This window comes from Gopherus flavomarginatus, chromosome 2, assembly GCF_025201925.1.
Source record: "Gopherus flavomarginatus isolate rGopFla2 chromosome 2, rGopFla2.mat.asm, whole genome shotgun sequence".
Lineage (NCBI taxonomy): Eukaryota > Metazoa > Chordata > Testudines > Testudinidae > Gopherus > Gopherus flavomarginatus.
The window spans coordinates 86,499,122-86,525,041 of NC_066618.1; the positions used below are offsets into that span (position 1 = coordinate 86,499,122).

Sequence of the window (25,920 nt, forward strand, 5' to 3'; positions counted from 1 at the left end):
CCACTGCCTGACTAGTTGACTATCTTTATAGGACCCCAAGTCAGAGAAGCCTCGCCCCCTAATCAGCACTGCTGGTTTAGATTAAAAGTAAAAAGTTTATTAACAAAAGAAGATTATCTTTTATACTTGTTTAAAATCCTAAATTAGAAATGGTTACAAGCAAATAAAAATGAACACACACATCTAAGAGTCTAAAACTTAATTTAGCAAGGTACAGGCTTTGTTCATGATGACTTTTCTTACCCACAGTCCCCCAGCCAGATGACTGACCACCCTCTCGGTCAGGATCTCCTCCAGAAGCCCAAAGTGCTGGTTCCTTTGTCTTCCTAGGTGAAAGACAGAACTTGGGATTCTCTGCCCTTTTCTTTTATAGCTCAGTGAACCTTTGAAATGGATTCTTCTTAAGGTTACTCCTCAAAGTAAAGTTTATTCAAGCTATGCAAAAGGTGACATGGAGTCTGGTCTTGAAGGAAGCTACAAGCTGTCCCTCCCACACACACATTGATGTTTGCTAAAATCCAAATTGTTCTGTTTCTTGCCATCTCCTCCCCTTGCTAGTTTTATGGCCCTATTTACCGCTTATATGCAAATTAGGGCAAACCTACATTCCTTTGTTTAGGATAGATCTGTTTCATACCTTTACCTAGGCAAAGCTATCTGATTTTGAACATGTGTTAGTACCATCACACAGGAGATTTCATAACTTTACATATAATGTTGCTACTTACATTTCACCATATTATTGACCAACATGTTGTTAGTTTTCAAATGACACACTAGGCAAATTTGGTGCAAAGATTAATACACTAGTGTGTAGGGTGTGAATATAGGTATACTTAGGGGTCACAGTGTCACTTTGGGTGCTCCAGTCCAGATAACTTCAAAGCAGTATCTCCTCAGGGAGGAGCAAGCTTCAGAACTGGGTCTGGAACTAAAAACAGAACTACACTGCCAACTGCCACCTCGGATCTAGAGGCATGGACCAAGGCACAGTGCTTGGAGAAGGTATGTATTGAAGACAGTGTAAACGGCTCTGCAGATATCAGATAAAGAATGTGGAAGATTCAAATCCTTGACCAACTCATCAAAACTGGCATTTTGATGTCAGCTGAGTATTTAGGCCAGGTGGATGAGCAATTCTCTCTCTCTGGAATCTGTATTTCTTTCTGGGGGGTTCAGTGGGTCTTTGGAACCCAGAGAATTGAACCAGACAGGAATTTTCTTTTGTTTGTAGGGGTGCAAATTCCCAGATACCATAATGTGGCTATGGAGTCTTTCAAAGCACGCAGGGACATATCTCTTGCCTCTTAAGGCAACTTCAGACCCAAAGGGTACTCTACAGTGCTCTGAATTTCTCTGGGAAAGCCGGACAGTTGGAGCCAGGACACCCTGCGCATAACTGCTGTTGCCATAGAGATGGAATATGCTAGGGTGTCTGCTACATCTAGGGCTGCTTGAAGGGATATCCTGGTCAATAATTGTCCCTCAGCAACGATGGCCTGAAATTGCTCTCTTTGCACCAATGGAAGGTGCTCAATAAAAGCAGTAAATTTTATCTAACTTGTGTAATTACATTTTGCCATGATCTCCTTGTAATTCACTCTCTGAAACTATAGGGTTGCAGATGAGTAGGACTTGCATCCAAAAAGGTTCAGGTGTTCCTGGTCTTTGTCACACAGAGTCACCTTGGTGTGAGTTGCTTCCCTTATTCATCCACCACCAACAAATTAGGTGATGGGGAAGGGGCTGTAAGAGAATAAAAATTTGGAGTCCTAGATGGGGACACTATATTTTTATCTGCATGTTTATAAAAGACAGTTACCTTTTCCATAACTGGTGTTCTTCGAGATGTATTGCTCGTGTCTATTCCACAATAGGTGTATTTGCTCACCACGTGCACTGGTGCCGGAAGTTTTTCCCCTAGCAGTACCTGTAGGGGAGCGCCCCCAGCGACCCCTGGAGTGGCACCTCCATGACGCAGTATAAGGGGCACTGTGTGCTCCCCTCACCCTCAGTTCCTTCTTGCCAGACAACTCGGACAGAGGGGAAGAAGGGTGGGATATGGAACGGACGCGAGTAACACATCTCAAAGAACACCAGTTACGGAAAGGTAACTGTCTTTTCTTCTTCGAATGATTGCTCGTGTGTATTCCACAATAGGTGATTCCAAGCTATATCTGTTGGAGGAGCGCAGGAGTTCACAAACTCTCAGGACGGAGCACAGCCCAGCCGAACCCGGCGTCATCCCTGGTCTGGGAGACGATTGCGTAGTGCGAAGTGAATGTGTGAATTGAAGACTACATGGCAGCCCTACAAATGTCCTGAATAGGGACATGGGCCAAAAAGGCAGCTGACGAGGTCTGCGCCTGAGTCAAGTGCACCTTCACAACTGGTAGCAGAAGAAGTCCAGCCAGGTCATAACAGGTACAGATGCAGGACCTGATCCAGTTGGAGAGCTGCTGAGTGGAGATTGGCTGACTTTTCATGCGCTCGGCTGAGGCGATGAACAGTTGCAAGGACTTTCTCAATGACTTAGTACGCTCCAGGTAGAAAGCCAGAGCCCGCCTCATATCCAGCGTGTAGAGGCGGTGCTCCTTACTGGACGCAGAGGGCTTCAGGCAGAGGACCGGCAGAAAAATGTCCTGACCTATGTCATAGGTGGAGACCACCTTCGGGAGGAACCAAGGGTGTGGCCGGAACTGGACCTTATCCTTATGAAACATCATGTATGGGAGCTCAGAGGTCAAGGCCACGAGCTCCGAGATTCGCCTAGCCAACATGATTGCAACCAGGAAGGCCACCTTCCACAAGAGATGTGACCAGGAGCACGTAGCTAGTGGCTCAAACGGGGGCCCCATGAGACGGGCCAACACCAGGTTTAGGTCCCACTGTGGAATTCGGGGCCTAACATATGGGAAGAGACTATCCAGCCCCTTAAGGAATCGGCCAGTCATATCATGGGAGAATACCATGTGGCCCTGCATCAGCGAGTGGAAAGCTGATATGGCCGCCAGGTGCACCTTGACTGACGAGGGTGCCAGGCCTTAGGCTCTACGGTGAGGGAAGTAGTCCAGAATAAACTGGATCAGGGCGGCCACTGGGGAAATGCCATGCTCGTCCACCCATCTGGAAAACTGAGACTACTTTGCCAAGTAGGCTCAGCGCATGGACGGCCACCTACTTTCTAGGATGCACTGACCCCTTTCGAGCACGTCCTTTCCTCTTGGCCTAACCATTGAGCAGTCACGCTGTGAGGTGGAGTGCCACTAGTTTGGGGTGGAGGAGGCAGATCTGGTCCTGGGAGAGCAGGTCTGGGCGGGATGGCAATGTCCACGTCAGGGTGACAGCCAGGCCTGTGAGGGTCCCGTAACAATGGTGCCTGGGTCATGCTGGTGCAATCAGAAGGACCTGGGCTTTGTCTGCCTTTATCTTTTCCAGGACTTTGCCGATCAGTAGGAATGGGGGAAAGGCATAGAGAAACTGGCCTGACCAGGACAGGAGGAAAGCATCGAAGATAGCGCCCCCATCCCAGCCCCCTCAGAAGCAGAACCAGGGACAACAACCTAATAGGGTTACATGTAAGAGAAGCAGAAATAGAACCCAGAGCCTCCACTTTACAGTTCCCTTCTCTAACCAACAAATCACAGTCCACACTGAAAACAGCAATGAGTGGGGCAGGTATATAGTTGTGATTATATCCATTTCCTACATGTAAAACATCATACCCTTGCTTGCACCTAATCCTTGTTTGTATCGGTCAATATTAGATTGTAAGGTCATTGGGGCAAGGCCTTTATGAGGCCACATGTTGAGTAAAGGCACAAGGTAATAGCTATTATATTATACTTCACTCATGGAGTATAAAAGGAAGCCAAATGATCTGAGAGATTTAACAGTATCTCCAGTGGCAACTGTTACAAGCACTACAAGTTTGATTTTTTCACCGTTAACCTCCCAACATTTATGTCCCAGCACATATTTCCTTTCATGGCTGGGAATGATTTGCCATATGGCTGCCATATAGTTAAAGCGCTGAATCGCTATAAAAAATGTATTTAAATGGAAGTGCAATTCTGTGAATGCTTGCACCCACAAAACCCACAACCGGTGTGAAACTCATTCTGTTCCATTCCGTAGGCTCAAAACGTGGCTCTGATGTATTAATAACACTTAACCATTTATTTAACTCAGAGTACGTGTTCCAAGAGCTGTATAGACACAGGTGCCAGGAAAAACACCCAAATATTAAATACTCCAGGGGCCAACACGTAAAACAGTCCCTAAACCATTGGATTTTGCATATGAAGGACTGCACATAACAAAGGGGTTAGCCACTTAATATGTTAACTTTAGGGGCTCTCTATCCAGCCCATCTTATCTGGAGCCTTCTGAACTTTGAAAGCAACAATGGTCAGAGTATCTGTAGGAAGGTCAACTGCTAGTGAAGGGAAAAAAACTGTTACAAAACCAGAACACTGAGGACTGAAGGACCTTTACTAGGAGAGGCATCACTCCGTTTCTGCTCTCTCTTCACATGCATCTCTGGGCAGGGACAGGAGCACAGAGCCATCGACTAGAAAAAAGACAGTAACTGAAACCAGTAGCCATCACCACTAGGTGAGAGGGTGTATAGTTGCATTTCTCCTGAGTTAGCCACTCCAGACATTGCAACCATTCCTGGACCTCCACAGTCCAATCTGATTGTCCTAGTTTACTTTAGACCAATCTTATCAATGCAGCTATTAATCAAAAATGTTCCTTGAGCACCTTATATTTAGATATACTAAATCTAGTTCCTCCCACACTACTCCAAGTGCCCTGTCACAGCTCTGATAGAGTTCTCCCAGCTGAACATTCACCAGGCTGCTGTGCCTGGGTGCTCCTAAGCTTCCCTTTGACTGAGTAGGCTATAGCACTGTATCTTTTCTTGGTCTCTCTGGCATGATTCTGAGGACCAGACTCTCTATAACCCCTTCAAAGAACCAGGACACTGCAACCCAGTTGCCTTAGGTCTCCAGGACCACCGCTGACCCCCCGATTCCCCAATAGTGTAAGCACACCATTTCCTAGAGTTGCAACCTTGTGGGTACTCTGTATTTACACTCCACCTCTTCCAGGACACGTGATAGTGGAAGCAGACACACACGCTTTGTAAGGCTTCCAAAATCCAATTGCTCTTTACTTTAGCTAGTGCAAGAAATAGACAAACTAGACAAAACAGTACAGCTGTATGCATTTCCCTGTCTCAGTTTCCTCACCACTTGAGCATTCTTTGGTTTAAGGTCGAAGCCCTCTAAGGAATCCAAGATCCCTCCTCCTGCACATGGCTTCTTCTCTCAATCATGGAGCCCTTCTCTGCTGCAGTCAGGTTCCCTCTTCCTCGGATGGTCCTGCAGTTCAGGAGGACCCCTCTGCCATGAAAGCATGCCCTTCTGCTCCTGCCCAAGCTTCCTTATCTCTGTGAGTCTCTCCGCCCAAGTGTCTCAGGGTACTTCTACATAGCAAAAGACCCTACCACTGTAGCACGTCTCAGAGTCTGAGTCAACTGACTCTCCTCATCAGGTTTTTCAGCCCAGGCTCTAGCCCAAGCCTGAATGGCTACACTGCTATATTTAGCCCTGCAGCAGGAGCCCAAGACCACTGACCTGGGCCCTGAGACTTGCTGCATGGGGTTTTTTTGTTGTTTTTTTTTTACTGTGCAGACGTACCCTTAATTTCTGGTTTGTTTTTTTTTTAAGATCCAGTGTTAACACCTGATCTCTTTGTTCTGCTTGTGGGAAAATCCCACTGTTCCAAACCCTAGTCCCCATGCAGTGAGGTTGGAGAATACTGGATTTACCTATGTGATCATCTCCTCAAGGTTTAACAACTCTCCATTGTCTCTGATCCAGGGAATATGTGACACAGTCCAACACCATATGGCTGACTCCATATACACTGAGGGATTCAATGATACAGTAATTTCATCAGATCAACTAGAATTCATAAACTGGGCAAATTACACAAGTCATCATGTCCTCATCTTCTTTCTGCTTTCTCTTTGCTCTCAGCATGCCTACAGTTGAGGGAAGACTCCTCTTTAAAGAAAAAGGCTTTACTCACTTTCAATAAATTCAAAGGAAGCAAGTTGATAGTTTATTAAAACATTTTTATGTCCCTATCTCAACCCTTTGTTCTTTAAGGCTCCTCCTTTCATACAGAGTTTGCAAGACTGAATTAACACCAAAGAGGAGCAGTAAGTAGAGACAGAGACTGATATAGAAAGCCAGCTTTCACTGACAGCAACAAGAGAAGATTCTGCATGGTTGCAAACAAAAATCAGGCACTTACATCATGATTAGTAATTAACTGGAACAGAATGGAAGACACCACTAATTGATTTGTAATATGTTCCCAAAGTCAGAGTGAAAACTATTGGACGGAAAATCTTCATCTTCTATGGCATTAGACAACAGAAAACGGGAATCTTCCAGCCCCTTTTAGAAAACATGATCACGTTTAAGGCCGATTTTAAAATTTCTTTAAAATTTGCACTCAGTAGTTGCGTTCATCATGACAACGTGTCACATCACAGCTCCATGGCTGTTCCACCTGGACAGCAATGACAAACTGATCTGATCTCACTCGCACTATTGTAAGTTAGAAGCAAACTCCCTTACAGTCAGCAGTGTTACATGGACATGAAGCCAGCATAAATGATACCAGAAACAGGCCTGTAGGTTATGCAAGCCCTGGAAAACTGAACCTATTTTTACTGACCAGTTTGCACCGGTTTAAGCATAAACAGTTTATTGAGTTCACACTAGCCATGCTTACTTGTGTTCTGAACCATTGCAGTTTTGCTTCATGCCCACTAAAACCACTTTAAAATGTTCTGTCTAAACGCTTTTTGGAAAGAAAACGTCTTTTTGACTATGTGGATTTCCTCCCTGCTTTTGTCAATGTTTTCAGGTTTATGTTAAAAAAAAAAACAAACAAACCAAAAAAACCAAACCACAGTTTGGGGGTGTACAAAGAAACGTTAATTTTGTTTTTGTCAATTTTTCTCACAAGAAAAAGGTCATAATTTGCCAACGAGCTCCTAATGTCCACTGTACCAGAGTCAAGTAGCCTCTTTAAAAGCAGGCGTCACTACCTCAGGGATTGGGAAGGTCATGTGGCTGGGGGGAAGGAAGTGAGTCAGGTGACCAACTAGAACTGCATAAGAAACAATCTGGGGTTGACAGTATGGGGACAGTCCTGGGTAGAGACAGGAGCAGGAAAAGGCTGTCTAGAGGCTGAAGCCAAGCTAGAAAAAACTGCAAAAAGCTGACTGATAAACCAGCTGAGACCTGCAGAGACCAGGCTTTGGGAGAGAACCTGGGAAGGGGTCACCAACCCTAGTGGGCCAAGGAGGAGACCTAGAAAGAGAGAGACAGTGACAGAAAATCCAGCAAAGGACAGTAGGAAAGATGTAGAGAGACAGGCCCAGGGAGATGAAGCAAGGTGTGTAAATGGACTTTCTCTACTTGTTGTACGGTCACCTAACTAGAACTCAGAGTAGAGAAAACACCTGAGTTCTCCTATGACACCAACTGGAGGTGGTGTGGAAATTCCTCTTCAACTCCGCAGTGCCTCCAGGAGGAGGGCAAGTGGATATCCTTGTGGAAGGGATTACCAGGTCCAGGGAGGGGACTACTGAGCCCCAGCGAGCCTCCCCTTTTGTGATTTTATCACAACTCTTGTGTTATTGGGTATTTTTCTAAGAGCCTCCGCTCCTGGAGACTATTACATGAGGCTCAGGTTTCATTGAAACATATCTACCCCCCATGGTTGCAGAGAAAAGCTTGAGAATGTGACTAAGTATACCTCAAAGACTCAAATACCAGGAGCCAAAATGGGGAAAAAAAGTTGTTTTTTCTTAAAGTCTCATGATTACACCAATATCATGATTTTTGAATGCTAAAGTCAGGCAAGATTGTAACTGGTTCAAAAACCCTGCTTGAGGATTTGTTTTGTTAATTCCAAAAGGAGTGGACTTTGTTACTTAGCCAAATAGCTAAATCATGCCAGTGCTGGAGGAGAGTCAGTGAGTTAGCCCAAGGAGAAATTGAGGCAGATCTGCGACCAGAAGCCACTCTCTAACATCCACATCAGTGCTGTTTCACCATTTCACTTGCAATGCACTTCAGGTACCTACCCCACAATTCCCATCACAGGTCCCAGAAGCAGCAGATTCTGGGAGAATTCTAAAGGTCACTGGGAAGGTTTCGGGGGGGGGAGGGGGGCGGTGGGGACGCAGAGGACTGACCATGCTGGCAGTAAGCTACTGCAGGCTGAAACAGTAGCCACACTAGCCAGGCATTTAAGCCTGGAGGAAAACAAGTCAAATCTAAATGGTACTTGGAATACACAAACCCTTTGGATACTTGTTTGTAGACATTAAATGTTTATAAGCATGGGAGTGGGGCCACTCAGTTCTTAGCAAGGCAAATTTCTCTATGTTCACAAGAGATGGTAAAATGACTAGTTTAAAATGCAGCCACAGTTCCCAAAGCTATCTGTTTACTAAGACTTTGATGTTAAATATTATCTTCCATCTAAGTCAAGTCTTGTGCACAACAACTTACTCTAAGGCTTGAATGTTCACTTTTAAAGGATACCCTGTATTTAGTATCTCCTGTTAGAAAACAGCTATGCTTTCAGTGCTTGAAAAAATTTCCACAGTTAAACACACTTATTGATTTTTAATACTGATTTTCCCTGCGAAGAATGTAGGATTTGAGGGCGTGGTGTAGAAAAACAGGAGAAGGTAACGGGACACATTCTTAAATAATCATAGAGGGTCCAGCCATAAATCTTTAGTGAACAGCTTCCGGGTGTTGCTTTCATACTGCAGTGTTGCATTGATATCAGGTTTGTCTACAAATTCTATGGCACATTTCTGAATGCCACAAGGAGACTGCTCCAGCTCCAACACTGTGATATTGTTCGGTGACGATGAAACGAGGATGTTGCTTGGAACAAATAGGGTCACTTGAGGACCACGGACTGGCCAGTAACGACCGAGGTTAAAACCATTGATCCAAATTTGTCCCTGACAAAAGAGAAACAAACAAAAAAAATACGTAAAATAAAAATTATTAAATTCATAGCTTATTTAACCTCTACCATCCTGAGGACAGGAATTGAGCCTTCATTTTTCATACAATGAAACACTATATTTTCATCAGTCTAAAATATGCTGGGATTTAAATCCTGATCAAAACATACTTTAAAAACAGGCAAAACAATCATAGTTCCCTGATTAATTAAAAACGGTGTCAACATTTAAAAACGAGATGTTCAAAGAAAATATATCTTTACTAAAAAATGAAGACTTGCACACCAAGAAAATAAATTAGCAGTATCCATAAAACACCAAGAGACAGAGAACTACCGTGTCCCAGACCCGTCAATACTATTTGGGAAGCTTGAAAAAGTGACTCTTGGCAAGTACTGGAGACATTTGGGAGCAACAGAATTTCTGGATGTTGAGTTTGTGTCTCACCTGAAGCCATTCTCTGCAGAGCTCAGTGAAGCTCAATATTTTAGTTTTCAGGAGCTTCTGGCAAACTTTCCTTTGGTTTTATTTCAAGAGGGAGCTACATAATTTCCACCCCTGAATTTTGCTTTAAGTTTCAGGTTAAAACAAACCTGAAAAAAAATTATATTTGCTTAAAGATAACTGGTAAAGGTAGTGGGGGGACTTGTTGAAAAAGTGCACTGAACAAAGGTCTGAGAGTTTTTGTGCAAAAAAAGTAATTTATTTGCAGCTTGTTTTGGATATCAGAAATTCAGACGTTTCTGACTCTCAAAGTCTCTATGGCAACATGAGAACTTGATAAATAACATCACGAAAGAGAAACCTGAGCAAATGAGAAGAAAAAGGGACAGTCTAACTAGACTGTTAAACTCTGTTTTCGGTGGGTTTTGTTGTTGTTTGGTTAAAGTCAGGTTCTAGTGACCACCAAGACTTAGGAGAAAAAAATAATACTCTTGTTGAAGTTTAAAGACCCAGACCACGTCTGGTAATGCGAGATCTCACATATAGCATCTGAGACATCCAAGAAGCACTGTTGCAAAAAGAGGGATGACTTGACATTGTTGGTGTTTGTAACGTAAAAAAACAAGCTTAAGAAAGCCTTTCAAAAACTTGCATCTTTTAAATGCATCATAAAGCAGCAAAAAATACCCCCAAGCTCATTATTTTTAGAAAAATCATCTTAGTCATCTTTAAACTGTGACAGTTCATACCATTTCAGTGGAATTGTAAACGGACCCACATTCACTCAAAACTGAACCTCGGTTCATGAACATTTTAACTGAACTAGGCTGTTTTGAATTCATAACAAAAAAGAAAGTTCCACGTGTTTTTGAGGTTTAACACGCCACACAGCTCCAATCTCTCACGAACGCCTTTTCTGTGTTAGTCAGCTACAGGCTCAGAACACTGGAACTTCAATGGATGAGAATTCAGCAGGAGCAGGTGAATTAAAGCATCAATTTTTCTCTATATAAAATATCCTTAGCAGTTAAGACTAGAGGGAAAAACTATGAGATGCATGGCACAAAGGCAGAATGATGAATAAATAAAAGGGTTTCTATAAGGCACTGGGAAGGTAGGACTTTAACAGTATCGTTGTTGCTTCCGAAAAACTTAGGGTATGACAAATTGCAATTAAAAATGAAAGGTGAGGAAAATGTAGCAAAGTCTCCCAAACACAGATCATTAGCAGAGTATTAAAAAGAAAATGGTTATATTGCAGTTGTTTCTGTAAATTTATTTCAAATCTTTATAAATCAATTTATGTCAAATTCATAGTTTTTCTCAAAAAGATGGTAAATTCGCAAATGAAGGCGAGTTCAACTTTCCATTTGCCTCTGTGGCCCAAGATCCTATCTTGCTCTGCTCTGCCAACGTGTTGTTAAACTTCAACCCCAAACACTTTTTTAATCAAATTAATCTTTCTGTGGCTTGTTTTTGCGGTACGTAGGGGAAAAGAAAATATTCTGCCTCAGTACTTTGCTTCTGTGTTCTTTTAGGGTGAAAAATGGCATTAGAATTGCTGTAAGTTACTGTCCCACACACAAGATGAATTCATTACGGTAATGTAAAATATACTCTAGCTCACTGAGAACTTGTGGGTTGGTGCAGGACTTAGTGGGGGAAATTCTAAGACCTTTACAGAAGGTCAGATGAAATGATCATAATGGTCCCTTCTGGTCTTTAAGTCTGACAGTTTACTTCATACAATTTCTTGGAAAACACGAGCTCAAAGGTTAATTTGCAAGGAACTGTTCATAAGTTTACAGATCACGTATGCAGCATGGTTATGAAATCATATGTCCATATATGCTCCCAAATCTACTAATTTATAACATCCATATAGACTAAATAACGTTATACAAAATAAAAACAGAAGAACCAGCAATTAGAAACAGAAAACTTCCTTTATATGACTAGATATTGAACTAGAAACTTCTGCTGAGTTGTGAATAACTATCTCAACTCTGAAAACTCTTTTTAAATCATACCATTAAGTTCTGCAACAGACAGGAGTCTCTAAACCACTGTGTATATTTTTTAAAAGGTACAGCACACTTGATATGCTACAACACAGAAACAACTTAACTTTGCACTTGGTCAATTAAAACCTATGCAATTTTTTAGGAGTAAATTCAATACCACTGACAGATGCTAGATTAACAGACTTTTTTAAAAACGTGATCTTTGTTGTTTTTATATAAAATATTAAAACATAATGAAACAAAACATATATAAATACAAGCAGAAGATAGAAATAGCATATAAAGAACAAAATACAACATTCATTATTTCTAAAATCTGGAAAAAAACAAAACAAAAAACAACCTGTAGAGATCATGCAGGGCATCAATTATTCAAGTGACTAAATAGATAAATAAGTGAGAACATAACCTAACTGTGGACTAATATATATTAAACTGCAAAAAATATGCAATAGTTTCATGAGTAACCAGACAGCCTCAAATTTTTTCCAAGAATTTCTATTAGATAAAGTCATTTTTTCCATTAATGCAGTAATAGAGAACCACTAAGCCAGTCTGGGTATGACTGAGGAATTGCAGAGCACCATTTTCTCAAAATAACTCTTTTGGCCACTAATATGGTTACTGCAATCCATTTCTTAATGTTAGTCTTACATATTAAAAAAAAACAAAAAACCAAATGTTCATACAGTACTCTTGAAAAAACCCCTCCAGTGTAATGACGACTGACCATGCACAGTATGCTGATATAGCGCAGAGTTGCACCTATCACTCATTTGGAGGGAGGTACTTTTATTTTGTCTTATTTTTCATAGCCATTTTAAAATCTCACTCATGATGAACGATTGCTACTTGTTTTCAAGGAAGTTTCAAAATGTTACTCATTCAAACTAAGATTGCCCAATAATGGCTATGAAGTATGCAACAATTTCATAGCACAAAACTATTTTCAGCTTCTACCAATACTGTATTATTTTGAAGGCTCCTGTGGAATTGATAAAAATGTCAGAAAAACCCTTTCAGTCCTTCATGAACACATTCATGGTTATGCATATGTAGTACCATGACACTGTAAAAGGTGGGTGGGTGGAATCTCTGGCCATGATACTAATTCCACTGAATTTGCAGGAATCTCTCAAATCACATTAACATCATTCATGGCAAATACAGAAAGGTTGTGGAAACTACCTAAGAAGCATTAGGTGTTGGCACTTTTAATGGCTCTGTTCCAAACAAAAACTCTGGATCTAAGTTCATCCAAAATTTGAGAGTTAGTAGGTTTTGGAATTCAAATCAGAATTTAGCAATTGGTCTGTGTTTTAATTTGTAGGTTAACAGAAGATCTGGAACCTGTGAATGGCCTGAACTTTGAAGAGTGAAAAATCAAGATCCGCATTTTCTTTTATAAAGACACATCATTGTGGTCATTCTGCTTCCTTCTTTGAAAACAAATATCACCCTACATGTTCTTCTCTAGGTGCAAGATTAGCTCCAAATCAGCAATTGGTGTACCTGCATCCGTGCAAACCCCAAGTGTTGCCACATAAAGCCATGACTTGCACCGGTTGCCTGTGTAACCCTCAATTTATGCAAATCACTGCTTTTTTTGACTACACTTGGGGCTTGTGCTGGTGCAGCTACACAGGTTGCTATGGCTGAATCCCAAGATAGCTCAGGCTTATCCAGTTCAGCATTAGGCATCAACACTGCTCCAGTTTCCCCTCAGTCACTCACAGGCTTGTAGGCTGCTGCAGTGCTCGCATGCAGGAGTCTTTACTGCACTGCAGAACTGCGGTGACTTAGCTCTCTGGCTAAGTCAGAGTTCACCGCTTCCGGAGCATCAAAAATAAAGTCCAGTGGCAACACACAGTCTTCTGCCCTACACTCTTCCAAGTCACAGCAGTTCCCTCCGAGAGTCTTAGGCAATCTTCAGCCCTTCCACCAGCTCAGTTTCCTGCCTCTAATTAATCTTCCCACATCCCACAGTAATAGCATAGAAGGGGTCAATGCCCACAGTCTACTACAGGTTCCATATTATAATTGGGCTATTTGTCCTTAATCACTCAAGCTGTAGCCTTGTACTTCAGTTTTCCCCAGGCCATACTCCTCCATAAGCCTTCCTCCAGCTTCCCCTGTATATAAACCCCCTTCCCAGGGTCTCTCAGCTGGGTCTTCTCCCAGCAGCCTTCTGCTCCCAGCAGCCTCACTCCCCAGGCCCTCTGCCTGGGAACTAGGATGAACTTTCACACTGCACATGCTTTCATCCCACCTCCACTCTCAAAGTGGGTTATTGGCGCTCCCTATGTACTTTGGATGGACACTTGACTGCCATCCCGAGGGCTCATTCCCTTCAGCTAGGGAGAAATTCTGGGCTTGACTACACACAAAATTGTACTGCTTTAATTACACCAATATAGGTAAAGTGGCACAGAGCCTCGCAACCTGACCCAAACCCAACAGGACCTGACTACAAGTGTGGGGTTCGGGTTGGGCTGGAAACCAGCCCACACTCTCAGGCTCAGGTCAGCGCCGATCACTTCCTCCTGCCTGTGGGATTGGCACAGTGGCAGCTGCATGCCCTGCTCCTGACAACCACTGCCACCTCACTGCTCTGTGTGCTGACAGGTAAGAGGCGCTGCAACTACTCGTCACCCTCACTCCGGAGCACATGCCTCACAGCCAGGTGGCAGCCGGCAGGAGCAGGCCATGCAGCTGCTCCTGGGCCAGCCCTAAGGGCTAGAGGTGGCTAGCACCAGGATGACCCCAAGCCTACATGACAGTACTGGCACAGGTTCGGAGAGGGATGGAGTGAGTGTTGGGTTGGGTTGGGGCTTTTGGATCAGGTTTGGCTTTGCTGTGCTTGGGTCAGGTACAAGTCCGGGTCAGGCTTGAAAATTAGGCCTGGGCAGACCTCTAAGGTGGTACAACCCCGCTAGCGTGGATGCAGCTACAGTGATATAAAGTACCAGTACAGCTTATTCCCATAAGGGAAGGGGTATCAGCTGTACTGGTATAAGGCATCTTTATACAGCTACAGCTGCATCCATATTAGGGAGTTGGGTCTGATGCAGCTACTTCGATAGTCTAAATATCACATCCAACAAATCGGTACAAAACAACCCAAATCAACTGTTCAGGCCAGGAAGGACCAACTCTTGGAGCTAGCACACTAGGCCATGCATGCGTCCTGGGATCACTGAACTGCTGTTCCCAGGTACAGACAAAGCCGGACCATCTGAAGAGTCCATTTTTAAAGTGAGAAGCCTGCTCAGTCAGGAAGGGAGACATAAAATTGAACTGGGGTGGGGGAAATAATTGTTGGGGGAGGATGCTAAACCAATCCAAGTAATTTCCTTGAGAATATCAATAACTGCTGCATGCCACCAGCTCATATGCATTTTCAGCTAGATGGGGATTTAAAATGGAGTTTTAAATCCACATAGAAATTGGGGCGTGTAATCACCACAGAAAGGGCCCAGCTATGCTATGGGTGCAATTTCAATAAGCACTTAGCATTGGCCTCTCGCACCCCCTGAAGACAATGTAAATTCCACTATGGGCTTCAATGGAAGCAGAGAAGCCAACAGTGAGAGCTGCTGGAAATCCCACCCACTCAGGTTTATTTATTTAGCATTTGTGTACTAGCCTCGCCAAGCATTAGCATTCTTAGTGGCCAAGTGGAGCTCTCGGAGCCCACCGCTGAATTTGGTTAGCAGTCACTCCTCGACAAAGGGTATCATTGTTCAACCTGCACCGCAGCTTGGACTGTCTCGAAGACCCCAATGGAGCTGGTTGGTTGCACAGAAGTCTTGCCCAATCCAGAATCAGTTAAGAAGGGCCTGGCGACAAGGCAGGTTGAAGCTGGGTGGGCAAGCAGTAGGGTCTGTGATGAGGAACTGATTGGTGGCTGATGTTAAGCACCAGTCTTCCCACCACAGGGACTCCACTGTCACATCCTGGTGTGGCAGCCTCGATCACAGTGGGTGCTGTGATGAATGATGTGCAGCTGGTGGGCTACAGAGGTCACTGAACAAGGGAAAGCTTGGATCAGTATGTATCTTATCAAGCAGCTTGCTAGCTGCAATCGCCAACCTGATGTAAGGGGGAGCGATGTGGCTCAGAACTGGAAGCCATGCCAATGTCCAGTTGTGAGACACGATTAGGGATTTTTGCATTCCAATGGGATTTTTTTTGTGGGTAGTGAGGGTGGGGCAACAGGTTTTAGAATCATTTAGGCAACCGTGTTACAAGTTAGGTCATGACTGTTCCTGTTGGGATCCTTCCTCCGAGCTAGCAAGTCTCATCTTCTGACTCTGTCAGAATTGTGTGCTTTGTTAATGAGCAATTTTTTTTTTTAAAGCTAAAAAAGCTAAAATCTCATACAATCTAATGCAAAGACACTGGCTAATTTTCTCTGCTCCTCAGCATGAAGAGTTTTTCTAGCGCCACTTCAGCAATCATGTCCTTTGTTACTTCTGCTCAGCCAGCTTGACTCTACTCTTGCCCAAGAGACCAACTTCCAGAACCTCACTTTCTCCAGAATAAGTAGCCTTTAAAATGCCTGTATTCACTTCCCTTCTGCAGAGGGCAGCTCTCTCTCCATCCCCTCAAGAAAAAAAGACCAAAACCGAATGCTGTATTCTAAATATGCTTGACCACACATATCTTTGTGTCCTACTCACTATATAATAGCTGCATACTTACGTGGCACATCATTTGCCTAGCCAACGTCACTGAATGACTACTTAATACGAGCTTCTCTCATCTTAGTTTGCTACCCCCAGATTTATTCAAGATTGTTAAAATGTATGATTCACAGACTAATCACTTATAAGATCTCAACAGCTCTGAATATCATCTGATATATGTGTGTGACCCTTCAAAACTACCACACCGTTGTTACCTAGTCTTCCACTCCTCTTAGCGGGCTGTTCTTGACCTTTAATAGCAATTTTAAGGTGACTTTAGAGTCAGATTCAGGTTTTTTGGTAAACATCTTAGAAAAAGAAACCTACCTTTGTCCAGCCAGGAAACTTGATATAGGTGTCTTGGGGTAAATCAGGGATTCCACTGGGAATAGAAAATCTGCCAGTGTAAAAAGCAGGAGCTGCATATCTTGAGGGATTACCACCAGAGGTTTTTGATTCACCTCCTTTGCTGTTTAGGCCATGGCCCACCACACCGTCTATGTCTAGTGGGTAGATCTCCCAGTCAATGAGTGTAACTTGGCCAAGAGATAAATTTGACACTAGACCCTGCAAAGAAATTAAAGGTGTTAACAAAATCAATAATCTCATCTCATTACAGTTATTTATCTCCAACTGTCCTGAGTACAGAACAGTTAAGAGAAATAAAAACTTGGCTGAACTACAGTAGTCACCAGTATTGCCAACCTCAAAACATGCGTCAGGTCCTCAAAATTAAGATCATCTTAAAAAAAGCAAAAACCAAACCAAAAAACTGATCATTTTTATTTGCCTTCTGGGTTTTGAGCCTTTAGGATACATTTGGGTCACATTTTCAAGCTTTTTCTGCCACCATGGAGGCTAGAAAACTTAGCGTTAAAATCAAGCTGCAATTTTCACAATCATGAGATTCCAGGAATGGGCGCCTTAAGGAAACCACAAGAGTTGGCAACACTGTACATAGTAGTAGAGACAGCATTATTTCCTTCCTACAGAACTACTGGAGCTCATACGCAGCATCACAAAGTCAGGGCTTCAAGGCTCACCCTGAGCCAGCAAAGCACTTACGCACGTGCTTAACTTTCAGTATAATAGTCGGTGTAACCTCAATGAGACTAATGTGCTTAATGTGAAGAATGTTATTAAGTATCATGCTGAAGTTGGACCTAAGTGAGGACATATTTCATACATCAGAGGCAGATTCAGAGGCTTGCTTACAGAAATCAAATCCTCCCCTACCCACAAAAGTTGTTACAACAATTTCTATTACAGTATTTTACACTTAGGTCACACCAATAAAGCCTTCCCATGCAAAAACAGTCTCAGGGTTGAATTTAAATGGATATAGTGAGACTAGAATAACTCCTAACTTAGACACATTTATTCCAGCGTAAGAATGGTCTTTCAGCATAGTTTAAACCCCTTCCCAAGCAATATAAACTAAACTGAAAAAAAGCCTCTCTTACACCGGAATAAGTGTGTCCACACAGGGGATTATACTGGTAAAGCTTTCCCACGTAGACAGGTCCTTACTCTAATAAACAGTCTGAATTCACGTCATAAGTATATCTTTGGCCAGGTTTTCTGAACTTGTTTCCCTATATCCATGTTTAGGTACTTAGATAAGGAGTAGTCTGACTTTCAAATGGTGCTAAGAACCCACAGTTCCTAATGGATACTTTGTCTTTTGTCTTTATCAGCGTCTTTCTAATATGCATTAAAATACAGAAGCGAGTTTTCCAGGTAACATACAGAAAAAGATATAGGAAGCACCTACAACCACACTAGATCTGCTTCCTTCTTTTGTTTCCTTCAGCAACAAAAGACAGATCTGCAAATGCAAAACAACAGCTATTTTGAACTACTTTCCCAAAATCTAAATACTTAATTCCATTTCACATTGTTAAACCTTAACCAAAACAGGAAACACAAAAGCTACCTTATTTGCTTTAAAAATGTAAGCCTTTTTGCAAGGTTTGTGGCACAACTCCCTCAAGTTTAGCTTTGAGGACAAAGGTACTTTAAAAAAAGACTAGATAGTTAATTTCTCTTAGTTTCCCCAACTGATATTGTATGATTGCCCCTAAACCCTTGCTTACCAGAGCAGAGAGAGTCCCTTCTGCAAGAAAGAGTATTACGCATTTTCCACAGGTATCTGGAAAATCCTAATCTCTTCTCTGTGCAAAGATGTCACTTCTTTGCAGCCTCTGGTGCACAGATGGGTTTCTTTTCATACCATACATGTCTACTGAACCTGATTTCATTCCTAATATTTAAATGCAGAATCCCAGATTTTCGTTAAAAGATTAACTCAACCATAATCTATGGAAGCACAACTGGCTCCTCCATAATTCGTCTTCTAAACTCATTTTGTTATCTTAATCTAGTTCCCAGTAAAAAGAGGTACACATCCCCCAGACTATCAGCACACTTGTTATCCTTCTTGGCAGTCGTGGGCTAAGTGAGTCTCACACCCATCAGATAAAGGGTGACGCACACTGGCAGGGCAGCACAGATGGAACTGGTTCTACTGTTGCCCATGCAACACCTGTTCAGTAGATAAAGAAAGGACTTCAGTCTGCAGGACTTAGTCCACCAGCTTCCACAAGCACCACAGACACACACATGCACACATTTTGCCCAGGCTAGGATTTAAAGGTGTATTGTTAGCTCATTCTAATTAGCAACTTCTAAAACTCAAGACAGGACAAGTAAAATTGTACTTTGGCATGCGCTAAGCTGGTGAAAGCCTGGTACTGAGGTACTGCTTCCTTTCTCCTAATTAGAGTTTTACAAAGGTTAGTGAGATTGGACTAGCTAACAGACTCCAGCACTACACCCCTAAACCACACAAACTTCCAAAACGTATCTCACAACCATAAGCACCGTAGGTATCTAAACTCCTTTAGAGGGCTCTTGAAACCAGAGTGGCTGAACTGGGGGGGCTAAAGGAGACAAAGAGGTACAGGACCCAGTGGAGTGGTCCCACCCACAGTGTGACATTCTCCATGCTGTTGAGGAGGATGAAAGCCTTGAGGAAGAACAATATCAAGCTGGAGTGGAGGGAAATGGTCCTACAGTTAGGACACTCCTTCCATATGACATCATGGCATCCTCTTGTACTAAGGATAACCCTCCGGTAGAGGGGACTCTTGTTCCTAGGAACAGAGAGGTAATAGTAAAAAGGGGATTCAATTATCAGAAATATAGACAGTTGGGTATGTGATGACTTGGGAGAATTGGTTGCTGGATGCAAAGGTTGCAGATCTCTCAAGACATCTAGACAGACTTACGTGCAGTGCTGGGGAAGAGCTGATGGCTGTGGTACATGTAGGTACCAATGACATCCGGAAAGCTAGGAAAGAGGTCCTGGAAGGTAAATTTAGGCTGTTAGATAAGAGATTAAAGTCCAGGACCTCCATGATAGCAGTCTCTGAAATGCTTCTAGTTCGACATGCAGGCCCAGTTAGCCAGGCAGAAATGCATGATCTCAATACGTGAATGAGATGATAGTGTTCAGAGCAGGGATTTAGGTTTATTAGGAACTGGGGAACCTTTTGGGAAAGGATGAGCTTATACAGGAAGGATGGGCTCCACCTAAATCAAAATGAAACCAGATTGCTGGCATGTAAAATTTAAAGGTCACAGAGGAGTTTTTAAACTAAGAGGTGGGGGAAAGCCAACAGTTCAGACAGAGACATCCTTTAGGGGAGGATCTATTAACAGGGATTCTCTATGTCCTAGTGAAGAGGAGAGGATAGAAATTGACAAAGAACAAGTAGAAGATGAAGAGAAAGAGTCAAACAAAAAGGAGTTCCATTCAATTACACCATAGGAAGGCAAACAACTAAATACTGATACATTTTATAAGTGCTTGCATACAAATACTAAAAGTCTAAATACTAAGATGTGTGAACTTGAAAGCCTGGTATTAAATAATGATATTGACATAATAGGCATCACAGAAACATGGTGAAACGAGGATAATCAATGGGATGTGGTAATACCCGGCACACATTATATAGCAATGATGGAGTAGGTCATGCTGCTGGGGGAGTGGCACTATAAGTGAAAGAAATCACAGAGTCAAATACTGTAAAAATCTGAAATGAATCAAACAGTACCACAGAATCTCTGTGATAGCTAGTCCATGCTTGAATAATAAAAGAGTAAAGCAGTATAAATGTACTATCGACTACTTGGCCAGGATGGTGACAGTGACTGTGAAATACTCAGACAGATTAGAGAGGCTATAACAATAGAAATCACAGTAGTATTGGGGGATTTCAGCTATCCTCATATTTACTGGGTAACATGTCATCTCAGGACAGGATGCAGAAATCAAATTTCTAGACACCATAAATGATTGCTTCTTGGAGCAGCTAGTCCTGGAACCCACAAGAGGAGAGACAGTTCTTGATTTAGTCCTAAGTGAAGCACAGGATCTGGTCCAAGAGGTGAATATAGCTGAACTGCTCAGTAATAGCGGCCATAATGTAATTAAATTTAACGTCCTTGTAGGGAGCAAAATACCGCAGAAATTCACCACAGTATCTTTTAACTTCAGAAAGGGGAACTACACAAAAATGAGGAAGCTAGTTAAGTGGAAATTAAAAGGAGCAGTCACAAAAGTGAAATGTCTGCAAGCTGCACGGAAACTTTTTTAAAACACCATCACAGCTATATGTATACCCCAAATTAAAAAACAATAACAGCAAGATAACCAAAAAAATGCCACCATAGCTAAATAACAGTGCAAAAGAAGCAGTTAAAGACAAAAAGGCATCCTCTAAAAGTTGGAAGTCAAATCCTACTGAAGAAAATAGAAAGGAGAATAAACTCTGGCAAGTCAAGTGTAACAGCGTAATTACACAGGCCAAAAAAGAATTTGAAGAGCAACTAGCAAAAGACTCAAAAATTAACATTATTTTTTAAGTACATCGGAAACAGGAAACCTCCAAAATATGTGGGGCCACTGGACAATTGAGGTGCTAAAGGAGCACACAAGGAGGATAAGGCCATTGAGGAGAAGCTAAATGAATTCTTTGCATCAGTCTTCACTGCAGAGGATGCGAAGGAGATTCCTACAACTGAGACCTTCTTTTTAGGTGACAAATCTGAGGAACTGTCCCAAACTGAGGTGTCAATAGAAAAAGTTTTGGAACAAAATGATAAATAAAACAGTAGAAAGTCACCAGGACAAGATGGTATTCATCCAAGAGTTCAGAAGGAACTCAAATATGAAACTGCAGAAATACTAACTGTGTTATGTAACCTCTCTCTTACATCAGCCTCTGTACCATACGATTGGCAGATAACTAAAGTAATGCTGATTTTTTAAAAAGGCTCCGGAGGTGATCCTGGCAATTACAGGCAAGTAAGTTTTACTTCAGTATCAGGCAAATTGTTGAAACTATAGTAAAGAACAGACTTATCAGACATTTAGATAATATATGGAGATATACCTATCTCATAGAACTGGAAGGAACCCTGAAAAGTCACTGAGTCCAGCCCCCTCTGCCTTCACTAACAGGACCAAGTACTGATTTTGCCCCAGATCCCTAAAGTGGCCCCCTCAAGGATTGAACTCACAACCCTGGGTTTAGCAAGCCAATGCTCAAACCACTGAGCTATCCCTTCCCCTGAAGACATGTCAGGGAAGAGTCAACAGCTTTTGTAAAGGAAAATTGTGCCTTACCGATCTATTAGAATACTCTTGTGGATAAGGATGATCCTATTGATAAAGTGCACTTGGACTTTCAGAGCGCCTTTCACAAGGTCCCTCACCAAAGGCACTTAAGCCATCATGGGATAAAAGGCAAGGTCCTCTCATGGTTCAGTAACTGGTTGAAAATAAGGAAACAAGGGGTAGGAATAAATGGTCAGTTTTCACAGTAGAGAAAGGTAAATAGCAGGATCCCCTAAGTACCTGTACTGTTCAACATATTCATAATGATCTGGAAAAGGAGTAAATAGTGAAGTGGCAAAATTAGCAGATGATACAAAATGACGCAAGATAGGTAAGTCCATAGCTGACTGGGAAGAGCTACAAAGGGATCTTACACAATTGGGTGACTGGGCAACAAAATGGGAAGTGAAATTCAATGTGGATAAATGCAAACGAATGCACATTGGAAAACACAATCCCAACTATACATATAAAATGATGGGGTCTATATTAGCTGTTACCACTCAACTAAGAGATCTGGGAGTTATTGTGGACAGTTATCTGAAAACATCCACTCAATGTGCAGCACCAGTCAAAAAAACTAACAGAATGTTAAGGACCAAGATAGATAAGACAAGACAGAAAATATCATAATGCCCACACCTTGAATACCACATGTAGTTCTGATCACCACATCTCAAAAAATGTATATTAGAATTGGGAAAAGTACAGAGAAAGGCAACAGAAATGATAAAGGGTATGGAACAGCTTCCATATAAGGAGAGATTAATAAGACTGGGACTGTTCAGCTTAGAAAAGAGATGGCTAAGGAGGGATATGCTAGAGGTCTATAAAATTATGACTAGTGTGGATAGAGTGAATACGGAAGTGTTATTTACTCCTTCCCATAACACAAGAACCCAGGGTCACCCAATGAAATTAACAAGCAGCAGGTTTAAAACAAACATAAGGAAGTATTTCTTCACAAAAACACATAGTCAGCCTATGCAACTCATTGCCAGGGGATGTTGTGAAGATCAAAAGTACAACTGAGTTCAGAAAAGAATTAGGCAAGTTCCTGGAAGATAGGTCTGTCAATAGCTGTTAGCCAAAATAGTCAGGAATACAACCTCAAACTCTGACTGCCAGATATTGGGACTGGACCACTCGGTAATTGCCCTGTTCTGTTCATCCCCTCTAAAGCATCTGGCACTGGCCACTGTTGGAAGACAGGATGCTGGGCTAGGTGATGACTGGTCTGACCCAGTATGGGCATTCTGATGTTCTTATGTTAAACAAAAATCTAGTTTAAATCCTTTTGTTCTGCATTATCACCATTACAAGATCATTCTTTCACTATGTATCTAGTGTGACAGACCCAGATTAGTGGGGTGCAGGAGTCTGGGAGAGGGCAAATATACTGGTCATTGGATGAGCAGTTTTCTGTTCCCTGAGTGACCACAGCACGGGCTGCACTAGAATAATCAAGAACCTGCAAGAACCAATTAAGACAGGCAGGATAATTAAGACACCTGGAGCCAATTAAGAAACTGCTAGAATCAATTAGGACAGGCTAGCTAATCAGGGCACCTGAGTTTAAAAAGAAACTCCACTTCAGTTTGTGGCGTGCATGCGAGGAGCTGAGAGTGAGAAGACGTACTGCTGGAAGACTGAGGAGTGCAAGCATTATCAGGCACCAGGAGAAAGGTCCTGTGGTGAGGATAAAGAAGGTGTTGGGAGGAGGCTCTGGGGAAGTAGCCCAGGGAATTGTAGCTGTCGCGCAGCTGTACCAGGAGGCACTCTAGACAGCTGTAGTCCACAGGGCCCTGGGATGGAACCTGAGGTAGAGGGCGGGCCCAGGATCCCCCCAAACCTCCCAACTCCTGATCAGACCCAGGAGGAATTGACCTGGACTCTGGTTTCTACCAGAGGGGAAGGTCTCTGGGCTGTTTCCTGACCCACATGGTGAATCTGTGAAGCGAGCAAATCCGCCAATAAGCGCAGGACCCACCAAGGTAGAGGAGGAACTTTGTCACACTAGGTTATTATAATTTGCATCTCACCATCCTGGAAGACATCATCAAACTCTTAGTCAGGATTCCATAAAATATCCACTGCATAATATAACTGAAGACAGTGAGCAACGTCGCCTATATGCGGTACACTGACAAGTCTCAGATGTGCTTTGGATAGACACATTTAGAGAGCGGTCTACCAAAGCAAGTCAAGAAAGACATTTTATTTTTATTTATTTTCATGTATTTAAAAAATCTACTTCCTCCTTCTGCACACATGCCTTTGCTGAGTAACCATATAATCTCATTGCTGTGGCACCTTCTCTTCCTCTAGCCTTTCTCTAGCGGTTTGCTTTTGCCCTCACATCTAAATTGGGCTGTAAGCCTCTGCCAAAATCTTAACAGCACTGTGAGGTGCCTAGCTTACCACGGGGGCTGCAGAAAAGACAAGATCTTGATATAAATGGTCAGGATTCTCTGATGCCCAAGTAGAGCTACAGAAACCCCATTTTAATGGCCAGATGGTCAACTCCTGAAGCAGACTGGAGATGAAATTATTTTTCTTCCAAAAGTCATGCTCATGCCAGCAAAGCATCACTAATCTGACTGCAATTGGCCCCAATCCTGCCAAACAGCCGTGCAAGCCTCCACACAATGCAGCCCTTCTAAAGCAGTAGTCTCCAAACTTCTTTGATCGAGCACCCCATCAGTAAAAAATTTTTGAGCACGCACTCCCAATATATGTATATTTATTTATGTATAAATTATGTACATGTACTACTACACTAATATATTATGTACATTATAAAACATACAAAAAATAGAAATTAAAGGATAAGAGATGAAAAACAATATTTTAAAAATTTTTATTGTATTTTATTTATTAACGGTACAAAAAACCTTTTTGCTCTCACAAAAAAATTATTAATATTTTTAGTGAGAGCAATGTGATTGAATATGCTTCATTATTTCTGAAAATCTTGGTTTAACACTTTGTGATACAGCGATTCGAAGGTCTGGATTAGGGTTAGGGTGTGGGAGGGGGCTCGGGGTGGGGTGCAGAGTCTGGGAGGGAGTTAGGATGTGGGAGGGCACTCAGGGTGGGGGTCCGGGAGGAGGATCAAGACTGGGGCAGGCAGGAGGTGCAGAGCACTTACCTGGGGCAGCTCCTGCTAGGTGCAGGAGGTGTGCAGGTGGCTCTGCGCAGCACCGCCCCATGGCCACGATTTGGGGAGCTGCCCCCCACCCTGGACCACCCGGAATGCAGGGGCTTTAGGGGCTGCAGGGCCTGCGAGCACGGGCTGGAATGCAGCCCTGCGAGCACGGGCTGGAGGACTCAGGAGAAGCAGGGGCAGCTGAAGTTTAAAGGTCAACACCAAGCTTGATACTCACCAAAATTCATATGATAGCACTTCCCCCACCCCTGGTTCATGTTAATACAATGTTCGGACATTACTAATGATGAATTACATTCAGAAGTGTGCTTTAGACAAGCACTCAGGGGTTCTGAAGTTTATAACCAAGCCTTATCTCATCTGCTCAAACCTGGACTGGAAATTTGGCAAGATAAGGGATTTGCATGAGGTATCCTTCTTCCAGTGATGCTTAAAAGTGCAGCACTTGCAACTGAACCAGGACATGCAGGGGCAATCAAAAGTACTAATTTTATATATAAAATCTGAATTTGAGCTTGAGTTCTAGATGACGTTTCAGCTGTTTTTAATTCATTTGAACTGGTTCATGCATCCTTAGATGATACATCAGAAGATTCAACACCTCTTGAGACCCCTGTGGGTGATATAAAGCCACCAAAAGTTAAAAGGTGTCCATCTGCTTTTAATGCTACTTTATCCTCAATGAGAGCAGGACTCATAAGAAAAGTATTAGTTGTATTTTGAGTTAGGTAGAGTTGCACCAGCATATTCTCAAACCCTTTGCTCTTACTAGTGCATTAAGATTTTCTTCTACCAATAAAAGAAAAGCTGATCTCTGGTGTGCTTTG

The 25,920-nt window shown here is 42.6% G+C and overlaps 1 protein-coding gene and 1 long non-coding RNA gene across 4 annotated transcripts in view; one reads left to right on the top strand and one right to left on the bottom strand.

The window, feature by feature from the left end:
• Positions 1-6,108: 6,108 nt before the first annotated feature.
• The window catches only part of GLB1 (galactosidase beta 1), an 82,600-nt gene continuing 62,788 nt past the window's right edge, over positions 6,109-25,920 (bottom strand). For 2 of the 3 annotated variants that reach the window (XM_050937995.1, XM_050937994.1), the window contains 2 exons: positions 16,566-16,805; positions 6,109-9,076 (listed from right to left, as the gene is read on the bottom strand). In XM_050937995.1, the coding sequence (XP_050793952.1) occupies positions 8,816-9,076; positions 16,566-16,805 (501 nt within the window). In that variant the 3' untranslated portion in view covers positions 6,109-8,815. Of the gene's footprint in view, positions 9,077-16,565; positions 16,806-21,755; positions 22,079-25,920 lie in introns of those variants that run through there. The other variant, XM_050937996.1, reaches the window with a different exon arrangement.
• On the top strand, positions 11,002-12,977 carry LOC127043895 (uncharacterized). The gene is made up of 2 exons (XR_007772353.1): positions 11,002-11,127; positions 12,881-12,977. It is a non-coding gene; the product is annotated as an uncharacterized LOC127043895 (long non-coding RNA).